This window comes from Colias philodice, chromosome 9, assembly GCF_061535455.1.
Source record: "Colias philodice isolate Cphi_HAF_F1 chromosome 9, ilColPhil1 Martin Lab GWU primary, whole genome shotgun sequence".
In the NCBI taxonomy this organism is placed as follows: domain Eukaryota; kingdom Metazoa; phylum Arthropoda; class Insecta; order Lepidoptera; family Pieridae; genus Colias; species Colias philodice.
This window is the reverse complement of record NC_143094.1, coordinates 4,819,958-4,832,192: the sequence shown is the minus strand read 5'-3', so window position 1 is coordinate 4,832,192 and position 12,235 is coordinate 4,819,958. Positions and strand designations below refer to the sequence as shown.

Here is a 12,235-nt window from a genome sequence, read left to right as displayed (position 1 = left end):
AACGCTTAGAATACATATAAACTGGGGTGGAAGCGGCGTACGCGTACAAAGACGTTCCGTCTGAAGTAGCTGACTTCTTTTAATTAATATTTAAAAAAATTAATAAATAAATATTCAAAAAAAATTGCCGGGTTGCATTTAGCCGGTTACGAACTCTTTTTGGCTTAAATGTAAATTCTATCTTTGTCTCACGCGGAAGGGCTTTAACTGCTATATGTTCGCGTAGACCACTGCTACGTCAGTTTATATATTAATTCCAAGAAAATCTAAATTACAGATTGTTTTAACATACATTTTAATTCAAGAAATAATCGGAACGCAGTCAGAGTGTTCCATCATGTTCTGATATACAATGATAACAATTTCAATTCCAAATTTACATCCTTATAGAATTTCTTATCAAGCAAATAAGCAATATGTATGAAATGCCACTGAATCAAACGATCGCATTTAAAATTATTGAAAAGAAGTGACAACCATTTATTTGTGCACAAAGTCCTCACAAATATTGTTACCTCATACAACCGGTAATTATATTATTATTTTAATTATTGCATATAGGAGTCGCAAGATCTTGTCATTTGCTTCCATTAATATATTGTAAGCATTTTATACTTAACTATTATATAATTTTACAATTTATTATTTCGATTCAAATAAAATCATAAACAGAATAAGCAATGATAAAAATCATATGTTTGATTAGAAGAGGCACTCATACTGATAACATTTAAATAATTACAGATTATTTTTCTTCAAGTTTTCACAACAAAGCCTAGCACTGTTATCTCCACACTTATATTTATTTTATATCTTATTCTGTTCGCTTCCATGCAAACATATTTAACCATCTGAACCAAAGTTAAGATCTATAAGAGAAATTACTATAATACTAAAAGTAATGCCTAGAATACAATAATTTGTGATACCTATGACTATACATTTTGTACGAAAACTTCGTATTATAACTAATATAATATTATATATAAAGCATCATGTGGGCAAATAATGTAACAGCTGTATAAATACGCACGCGTTTAGGAAATGTTTCTTTACGACTTATGAAAATTTGTTCATTGAATCAAATTATTACACAGTACTTGCAACCAACTTCCTATGTAGACCTCATATATGGTAAATTACTCAAATCACTTGACATTGTTAGCCAATATCATCTGTATTTGGTCACAAATTATAAATCGAAGTAAACTAGCTTGTACTGATGTTCAGTAGGTACATATTCATTTGATTCAATAAACAATGTACCAATAACACCTATTTAGGAACCAGTTGCATTTTAGGCGCATTATGCGAAATGATAACTAAAGAATATCGTTTTATTATGCTAAAAATCAAATTAAAAACTGGTACAAACAAAATAAATTTAGGAGATGCGAAAATATAATAATATATGTTATTTTTTATAAATATTAATATTACTTTTGCTAATACATCAACACATTCATTAAATGAATACACTTTTCCAACTTAAATTTACAAATACACTTGGAAATTTTCCAAAACATAATCGATGACGACATAATAATTTATCTGTATATATTTTTTATCTATGACTTTATTTTATTTGGACTTTCCAGATATCAGTGCTGCTAGCAACCAATCATATTAATCATTATAGTAGAGCCAATTTAATAGGCAACATTTGACGTCTATCAATTTTATCTTCATAGGGTGGTAACCTGCTTAAAAACATCGATTAAAGTGAATTAATCGATACGGACTTGAAACATTTGTCAATCGAACTTGAAACACATGTCAATAATTTATGATAATTTTTATTCCCAAGTAATCAATGCATTCGATTCTAGATGTCAGATTTCGATTTTTAGAGTAACGTCTCTGGTATTTAAAAAGAAAAAAGGTTTATTGACACAAAATTGTAGCGACGTCAGTTCTTTAAATCAGAAATTGTTCATTATGTTTAGAATGGTTTATCAGTAAAATCAAGTCCTAAAATTACTTCTATCGGTCATTATTATTATAAATATGTAATCGTAATTGAAAAAAGTTAAACAAATGTGCAGTTCTAACAAAACGAAATATCATGTTATTCTATGTCGTGGTTACTAGGTTACGTTGTTGAATTTTGTTGAACTGTCAAATGTTGCCTATTAAAATGGCTCTACAATAAATACAACTGTAATACGCCCGTGGCCTTAGTGTGCCTAATAAACAGACCACATATAAAACTAGAGGGAGCAAAAGCGACACTTTTTATAAAGCAAAGACATAGACTAATTAAAAAGTTAAAAGTAATATTTTCATTTTAGGATATAAACTCTCGTTTTCAGACTTTATCAGTTCAATATTGCAGTACGAAGCAGGCTAATAATAGACTGCCTGCAACTGTAAGACGAACGGAATTTTGAAATAAATTAAGTCTTTGCTCCTAATTTGTGACACGGTCACATTGCCAATATCTAGTTCAATACATGGTCTGTGGACTACTATAATTTTAAATGTACATTATATTACAAACATTACAACATAGTCAACAAGAATATCAACAATGGACTCGATAACTATCAATTATTGAATAAATACGCGACAAACACGAGATGGTTTGCTCAATTAATGTCTTGATAGAATAAGTATATTTACTACAGCTATTATGTGGCACATGTAAGTATAAATTTAATATGGTAATATTATTCAAAAGATGAGTTATCTAGTTGAGAATAATAGTCACCATAATAAATGGCCTGAATGGAAGAAGAAAGAGTTGGAGATACAGTACTAATAGGTCACTGGATCGCAGAACTAAGTTATTTCTTAGTTATAAATATTTCCAACATAGCCAAGAATTGACATACATTTCACACACTGAGTTAAGCTCAATATCACAATGCCATACACACACAGATCTCATCGAAATATTGGAATCCCCTTTTTTATGTTCAACAGATAAAAAATTCTAGAAGTTTCAATTCTATCAAGACTTATTGAGCATTAACCCAAATATTATCTATACGAATACATAGACGTCAATATCGACACCCACTTAATTGTGAACTGGAAGTTAATTTTATACCCAAACCTACCATAGATGGAGTAGGACCATCCGTAAGCAGGAAAGCAACATTTTTATTAAGAAAAAAAAAAATCGCGATCTTTTCTCTCTTTCTAACTGAAGGACACTTTTACCTACTTCTCTTGCTTTATCTCTAAAACTTATATGAATCACACCTTAAGCAATAAGTTAACAAAAATCTTATTAAAGACTAGCTGTGCCCCACGGTTTTACCTGCGCAGTGCTCCGCTCCTGTTGGTCAGCTTTATAATATTAGTATAGATAAGTATAGATTTTTTGGGAAAATAAATGCGTGTCATGTTTGAGTGCGTTATTGACGTCACATAAACTTTCTAAACTAGTTGAAGAAGAGATACGTTAATTTAATATCATAGAAGCAGATCTTGAACCGACTGTGAAATCTTTGTACTGAGAGAAGACACATAGCTGAAAAAAAAATATTATAATATTTTAATGGCATGAATGATCTAAAATAATAAAAGTTATTATCCAAGAAAATTGCCTGGAATGAAATATAGGCTATGTTTCTTTCCAAGTACTTTCAGTTCTTAAGTGATTTTGAAAGTTCTTATAAAGATAACATAATCTCTCTTTTTAGTAGGAACTTATTCACTTATCTAAACAATAAATACACATAGACTCATAGTTCCTAATACAATCTATCAGGAATAAAAATTATCAGATTGCAATGAGTTTTTATCAAAGTTGTTGAACATTATCAAGATGACTAATTTATACAATAAGAAATTACATTACACAATTACTGCAATTTTTTTGGAGACTTTTTAAACTTCAAACAATAATAGAAAATCATATACATATACATTAGCAAGCAAATTTATAGAAGCAACTAAATCCAAGTAAAGTTAAGTTCTCAAAGCCCGTTTTTCGTGATCAAGTCAATTGGTTTTTACCTACACAATATTCATTTATAAAAAAAAAATATTTCACGCACCTTATCTTTAAGCTGTTGACACATATGTAGAGCGGCTGTCAACATAAAGAGCACATCGCTCAACCAAGGCACTGCGCAATCCGCTTGACAGGAGTCGATTCTCATCGTACCGTGGACCGAACTCAGCTGGTACGCTACGAATATGAGCTTGTGTGCTTGTATGTAGAAGGATATAGCGAGGTCCTCGGGAAGGTTTGGGGATAGCGCTTTCTGGAATATAATTTTATTGATTGAGTTTTTATATGGCATGAAAGATTGGACAGAGGACCCATGATATATGCAGTATAAGTATATATATTTTTTTAATTCTTACTTTTTTTTTTAAAAGGGGTTTTGTCAACAGTTGACAATGTCACCCCCGTAAAAGCAAATAACACAGTATAAGTATATTGTGTAAAACCGGCAGCAACACTTAATATGGCATGTTCAAAATACAGTTGTATTTTTTTTCCATTGTAAGAATTTCGATCTTATATAAAGAAAGATAGTAGGCAGCAGATAGCATAAATCATTCATCCGATTTTGTTAATGAAGGGATTTTATACCTCCACTTTCATAACACAAATATAAAAACAAAGATAGATCATAATCAAAGATAAAACATCTTGAACTTGACCTATTTGATTAGATGAAAATTTTCAAGAGCTAATGGAAAATTCTTCAGTAATTCAAAATTTACTAATACTGATATTGATTTTCAATCCTAACACCGTAATATTTAAGTTCAATATGTACTGTATATTTATAACATTCTCGTAAATGGAACATGACCTTTATTTGAACATTCACACGCTTTAAAACGTTCTTATCACCATTTTGGAGGTTATATAAACAGATGTTAAGACCCAATTTCACCAATATTTTCTAAATCAGACATTTATTAATCGAGCTTCAAATTAAACATGTATTTTAACATCGTTGTCAACTCTACAGGTCCCAAGAAGGAAATCTAACAGCCGATTATCAAATCGACCATTAACTGAGCGACTCACGAATCATTCATTCGTATTTTAAACCGCCCGAAACAAAATGTCATAGTTGACAATGCCATAGTTTCGCACGTTGGGGCTATTTGTTCTAGTTGTATAATAACTGTCATGTTTGGTAATTCGACTAAATTGAAATGTTCTAACACAGTATACAATTTAATAATCATGTAGAAACTTTTACGTTTGCTGGTTTATATGTCAAACGATTTGGTCGTTACCATGGTTACAAATGTTTGATGTTATTTGGAGATTGTTTTGTTGTGATTTTTCTTGTGTTATTTTAATTTTATTTTGAGTTGAATAAATACAATAATGTTGAAGAAAAATCGCGGTTCAATTTCACTTGGTCGAAGGTAAACTGGATCTGGTTGAAATTACGAAAAAAAATTCGGAGTCCGAAGGAAAGTGCGAGAGATCTCATACTAGAAGAGCAATTAAAACAAGAAAAATAAAGACAAAGCAGCAAGATACATTTAAAGTAAATTAATAGTAAATTCTTGTTTGTAATAACCTAGTATCTAGTTGTTATAACCTATTTATTGAATGATGTTGATAGGTACAATCTAAGGGTACAATAAAAATGTTTTATAAAAACACAAGTTTTATTTATTTAGGTAACATGAAAAATTACATATTTCTATAACAATGTCACATTTAAATTAAATTAGGATCATCATCATCGTCAGCCCATATACTTTCTCACTGCTGGGACATGGGATTGGTAGTGCTAACTTAAACTTAAACACGGTAAGGGATCAGGTCATTATCCACCACGCTATCTTATGATATGTCGGTTTCCTCACAATGTTTTTCACCACTGAGCCATCACTGCACTGCACTACAATAAGCAGTTGGTCTGTAGGTGAAACTGATAGATTCCTAAAACAGAATTTAAAATTAAGATAAGTACATTTCATAATCATGAGGAGGCCTGAGCCTTACCTGAGTAGTGGTGAAGTTTACATTTTAAGTACCTATATTGGTATTCAATACTAGATTTGACATGACTCACAGGATTATTATGGTTTAATTGAAAATAATACAGTATGTAGGAAGGAACCTTTTATGCACATAAATATAAATATTACCTCACGAGATAGTTTTACTTACAGATCCGACGGTTATTCGAGTTTATCTTCAATTAATTGCAATACTTCCAAAACCGATTGTTTTGATAAACGAAATCTTGTACTAAAATCAACATCATCATATTCTTCGAAACAATGACGACGTCTTTATAAATTCTGGGCCGTCGCGGTCGCACTATATAATCCAAATTATACAAATCATCCAACACATCTTCATTTACAAAAATAAAATAGTATGCAGAGTCCATCTTGACAGCAAGAAAACTTCAAATCATTTTTTCTAATCGCTTGTTAAAAATTTAAAGAGCCTCTATGCCACGGGTTAAATATAATGCCGTGTTAAGGAAACTAATCCTCGATTAGGTCATGGTGGGACACTCCCTTACATTGATGTCCCGTTAAAAGAGTTAACAGCGTGTTAAACTAACTAACAGAGCTTGATGAAACTGGGCCTTAATGTGCTTTCAATGTATCTGTTTAGTGTTTAAGTTTAAATCACGAGGATAGGTATAAAAAGATAGATATACATATAGAAGAATATGCTAGTATTCATATGTAACTAATACTAAAAGTAATTAATTTTAAATTAGCTTGTGGAAAGTTGTTATGGAATAATTATATTAATGTTCTTAATGGAAAAATACATTCACTTTATAAAAATAGTGTGTTGAAATTATCCATCTATGTATATTATATATTTTCCAATTGGATTTATACTTTAACTATGTATATCTTTTATACTTACGGCCGATTTTTCAATCCTTGGTTACAATTTATCCGTCCACAAAGTATTACACGAGCATATTAAAATGTTACCTGTATACTGTCAAATACGGACAATTACAATACATTTTTGAAATGGTAGTTTAATACGTTATTCGATGAATAAGTTTTAACCAGGGATTGAAAAATCAGCCCTTAATAATATAAAATAGATACAATATTGTATTTATGTAGCATAATAAAAAAGCATATTACCATCTAGCCCCATAAAATTATATTTTGAATAACAGACATTAAAATAACTCAATAAAAAGACTCACCATATTTCTACTCTTCATAAGTTCATCAATTGCTTTCTTTTTAGGTAACACTAGAGCTGTGCGAGCCCTTTGCAAAGAACCAATGAGGCATTGTATTATATGCAGCACCTCTTCCGATGATCTAAAATAATATTCAGCTTATATAGTCACTGTTACTTAATTATAGTATGTTAATTTTTATAGTATGTTAATTTTTATAGTATAAGTTAGTATAAGTATAAGGTTGTGAATTATCACAATAACTTTAAAAGACACAATATTATTGCACTACCCATTTATGTATTTTGGTATTTATTCCTCTATTGTACCAAAGGTTGTCTGGAAGAAATCGCTCTAAGCGATAAGACCGCCAATTGTACTTAGTGTAAGTTATATTTAAGTGTTTGTATTTCTTGTTTTGTTATCTTTAAGTGCAATAAAGTATTTATAAATAAATAATATAAAATAACTTTAAAAGACAAAACTTATCACAAGGTTACTGTAATAACTCTTTTATAAAACATTTCAAAAGAATAAGGTAACGTTGATAATACAATTACTATTTATAGTAAAAACATTACTTCCACATTGTTGCATATAGAAAGTTATATTACAAGTATGGTATTATATTCTCTTAATAAATATAGCGGGCAACTCAGTAGGGTGGTGTGGCACATTTGATTGTACTACTTGTGCGGTGCCAACATGCCCCTGAGTTGTGTGTCTATTTACTGATACTAGTGTTTTATTAAAAACTAGCTTCCGCCCACGACTTTGTACGTGCATCCCCGTTTTTCCCCGTTCCCGTAAGAATTTCGGGAAATCCTTTCTTAGCGGATGCCTACGTCCTAACATCTACCTGCATACCAAATTTCAGCCCAATACGTCCAGTGGTTTGGGCTGTGCGTTGATAGATCACTATATCAGTCACCTTTGAGTTTTATATATAAGAATAACATACCCAAATACAACACACATTATAAAGTTGAAATAAAACAAAATTTATACCTGAACACATAATGCTTGTCTACATTGTCAATATAACCAATGGCCTGCTGCAAATGATTAGCTGCATCTTGTATTTGTTGCAACTTCCATGGCCCATCCTGGTTTATAGATGTCCGGCATATTGTGTGCATCTGCCTTAACACTTTGAAGCTTATGTCCTAGGAATAAAATGTATAAAACATTAATATATGTACATAAGTCATACTGTAAGATTAAGTAAAATATATCTACGAAATTAAAATTTTCGTTAATTATACAGGTAATACATGGTAATTTGAGGAATTTCTATTAAATTTCTTCATGAATAAATTAATACACTTTGTTTTGTAACTTTTACTTTCTAATTAATATAAGAAGCTTTGAATACTAACTGCATGTGTAATACTGTCTCCTGTAAGTGTAACAATACATTTCAGTTGTTCTGGTTGTGATGTCAGAATAAACTTGTCCTGTTTCTGGCCCTCATTTCCATATAGTGGAACTGGGAATCTATGGGCACATTCCTAAAACAGTAGTAGTCTAGTATTATTAACTAAATAAAATTATATTATTGCAGATATATGGAAACAAATGTTCGCCGCTTCTATAGATGACGATAATGAATTATAATATGTATTCACACTTACCACTAATACGGTGTGAAGCTGATGTAATATAGCATGGACTTCTTCACGAAGAACCCATTCAAACTCCTCTTTCTAAAAGAATTCAATGTATGCAAATTACAATCACACTTTAACACTCAATTACTATTCAATTCACGACACTTGTATTATTAAATTGAACGTACCAAATTCGCTGCTTCATCTTTTTCGTTGTCGTTCATTTCTAATATAGTAAACAAAGAAGTTACAATTTTAGCAATACGGGAAATAACCGTAGAAAGTCCCGATAGGTTTGTTATTCAAGCAACGACTAAAGATCGATCATTACAGTGACAAAATAAAGTGAATAACAGAAAATATGAATAATTGATCATTCAGAACAATTTAGGCACTAAAGTAGGTGGCATTGCAATCAAAAATCATTATGACATTGACGTAAGACATAGACAGTAGACACCACAGATAAACACATCAATTTACAGTTACTATTACTAGGTAGCTAAAATATAGCAACCAAAAGTTGTACCAGGACAGAGATGATTGGGGGTTCCCCGCATGACGCATCTCTGTGGGGATCGCTCATTCCTGCCTATCTAAATAGAATGGAACTAAACTATTCCGATAAAATTATAAGTATATATTATACAAAACTTGCTATAAATTTTGTAAAAATTAAAACAGTAGCTATTGTATCAACATAGGGGTATCAACCATCCTAATATCATTATGTACCGAAAAAAAACTTCAATATACTTGTAGATAAATTACTTTTAAGACAAATTCTCATTACTCCATAACAAATGTATAATACCTTATAATACTCACTCAACTCATTAACATTTTATAATAATGATAACTAATAGCACCTACAGACGCTCCGATTTGGTTGGTGCCAACCATATTGGAACCGACATGGCAACCATTCCAACATTGCTACAGATTGTCCGACGGTTGGCCTTCCAACTGTCAGTTGACCATAGAGTAATATGTCAGTTGACCATAGTACGAAGAGAATGGGCTAAATTCTACTATAGAAATAGAGAAAATTACAGTCATATGCGGCTCTTATAACTTATTTTTTAAGGTTTTTAATGTAGCCGCACTGTCAATTTTTTTAATACTTCTAACATAATAAAATACGCTTGATTTCTGGCATCTCTATTTGCGTAATCTTTGTTACTTAAGTCCCACAAACAGGGAAAGTCTTTATATAGTTCCAGTAATTTTATTAATATGTCACGTTCGGTGACCGTAACTCCCTCGGCGTTCATGTTGACGTCCTACACCGGCGGCGTTGCAAATGTGAATGAGCCAATTACCTATATTACTCTATGGAATGAGCCGATTTGGTCGGAACAAAGCTTCCACACGTTCCAATTTGGTTGGATCGGATAGGAAGTTGGTTTGGTCGGTATTGCTGGCGCATCCGACCACGTCAAACCAATATTAATAATAATTATGTCGGACCGACCGCTCTCTACACTTTCCGATTTGGTCGTGGTCGGATGGTTGGCACCAACCAAATCGGAGCGTCTGTAGATGCATTAAGTATGATTTTTTATAAAAAAAAATAACAAATACTTTTTTGTTACAATAATAAAATTGATGTATGTATTTCGAACAACATTTCAAAACTTTTTGTTGATTTTGTGAATGTCTAAATATTTTCTTCTCTATGACATCTCATCAAATTATTCAGAACAGAAAAGGACCAAAACTTTCATAAAATAAAGATACCGGTGTAGATAAGAATGTTTCCACATATTTTACGAGCATTTTATGAAAAAGTTGAACATGCATGTCGCGGAAGTGGAGTAATAGCTGGGTAAAATAATATTTGAATTTGTTATTTTTGGTTTTACGGCATTCAAATGCTTTTTATAAATTTATAAAGAATAGAAAATCAATCGCTCTGGCGGGTCACAAGTGGCTGAGTTGGTTAGGCATCCGCCCCGGTTTGGCGCGAAATGATGCGGGTTTGAGTCCCGTCTCGTGATCAAATTTTTTCTATTCTATAAAAATTTATAAAATACATAATTACCTTGCTATAAATATAATTTAACTATTTTCTATTTTTTTCCATAATTTAAACCTATAAAATAAATTACTGTTTTCAGAAAATCAGGAAGACACATGAAATTTCCATATACGTTCTCTGCTAAAATAGCTCAATTCCCAATATTTTATTACCTCAAATACAATATTATTTGGATGTATTATCCTCCTGCCATCGTAATTTCCTTTTATTTAATTTCAAATATACACGATATTGTTAATTCTGAAGAAAATAAAAGGAGTTGGGCTGAGATACAGAGAAGAAATGCTGAAAAGGAAAAGCACCATTAGAAACTTTTAAATAACATAATATCTCTAACATGTATTAAATAAAACATAAATTTAACTTTTTGTTTATGTACTATGTACATATTATGTACTTTGTTTTTAAAGTGAAACTTTTATTACATCGTCTCAAACTTTTTGGTCTGTGTAGCGCATGTCGCGTGTATCGCGGCTGCCGAGTAGGTATACCTACTCGGCAGCCGACCGTCACGCGACATGCGCTACACAAAGCAGTGTTCGGAACCGTTCGAACCTCGGAGCAAATAACAAGGTTCGAACAGTTTCACTTTTTACCGTGGTTTCATAAAACCACACAAGATTTTTTTTTATGATTACATATATTTTGTCAATATTTGTATTCCGTTATTTAAAATTGCAAACGATAAATCTTTATTAATCTTTTAATATTTTAAAGAGGTTAAGAATTTATTAATATTGTGAATTTAGCACGTTTATCTACTAAACTGATATAAAAAAAAATTCTGTTACCAATAGTAAGCTATGTTATTTTGTGCGTAGGCTAATTTTTTTATTAAGGATTTGATTCTCTAATCCGAGACTGTTCGGGTACATTAGCTTTTCGCTCGTATTTGCGCCCACACTGTTTAAAATTGGTCAAATACATAACAAACAGTATGGTTCTAAAATCTTCGAGAGATGTGCGAGGATGTGTAAATAGGGATGAGTTTGTAAAGAACCAATAATATTGCTTCATTAATAGTTCGACGCCACATTGTTTCTATAAAAAATTGGTTGTTTGTAAAGTAGGTAGGTTTACGATCGAGATGTTTACGTGTTATCGTCTTATTGGTGGCAGCGCTCGAGATGAGACGGGAGATCGGTCCGTCTCTCTCTCGTTATACCTGCGATCGCGCTCGTGAGGTTTTGGTGTGACACAAGTTTCTGAACATGGCACCCGACTAAAACGATTTTAAAAACGTTATCACGTCAAAAACACATCCCTTGCTACACATCTTCGCTCCATGCTCGTTACAGATCCACTGTTGGATAAGCACCCTTATAGATAAAAAAAATCCCAGCGGGAGGCGATTTTGTATTTTTTTTTACCCATTTATAAACTTCGCTGGCCTTTTGTATGGATTTTTTATTATAGGCAATTATTTTGCTAATTGTGTCAATGTCAGACTATCATCAGGGAATGAAAAAATTGTCTAT

General features: G+C 31.6%; 1 protein-coding gene across 1 annotated transcript; it reads right to left on the bottom strand.

The window, feature by feature from the left end:
• Positions 1 to 3,114: 3,114 nt before the first annotated feature.
• Positions 3,115 to 9,135, bottom strand: rogdi (rogdi atypical leucine zipper). The gene is made up of 7 exons (XM_089699049.1): positions 8,905 to 9,135; positions 8,741 to 8,812; positions 8,486 to 8,617; positions 8,115 to 8,272; positions 7,128 to 7,248; positions 4,008 to 4,217; positions 3,115 to 3,478 (listed from the first exon to the last, which is right to left on the bottom strand). The coding sequence occupies exons 1-7, from the start codon at positions 8,938 to 8,940 to the stop codon at positions 3,410 to 3,412; spliced, it is 798 nt and encodes a 265-aa protein (XP_089555175.1). The 5' UTR covers positions 8,941 to 9,135; the 3' UTR covers positions 3,115 to 3,409.
• Positions 9,136 to 12,235: the final 3,100 nt, after the last annotated feature.

Bases quoted from the DNA above. Each gene is read 5' to 3' on its own strand.
- rogdi (XM_089699049.1), bottom strand. From the start codon at position 8,940: ATGAACGACAACGAAAAAGATGAAGCAGCGAATTTG. The intron at 8,618-8,740 runs GTAAGTGTGAAT...CTACTGTTTTAG, and splicing joins AGCTTCACACCGTATTAGTG to GAATGTGCCCATAGATTCCC. The intron at 7,249-8,114 runs GTATAAATTTTG...ATATTATTTTAG, and splicing joins GACAAGCATTATGTGTTCAG to ATCATCGGAAGAGGTGCTGC.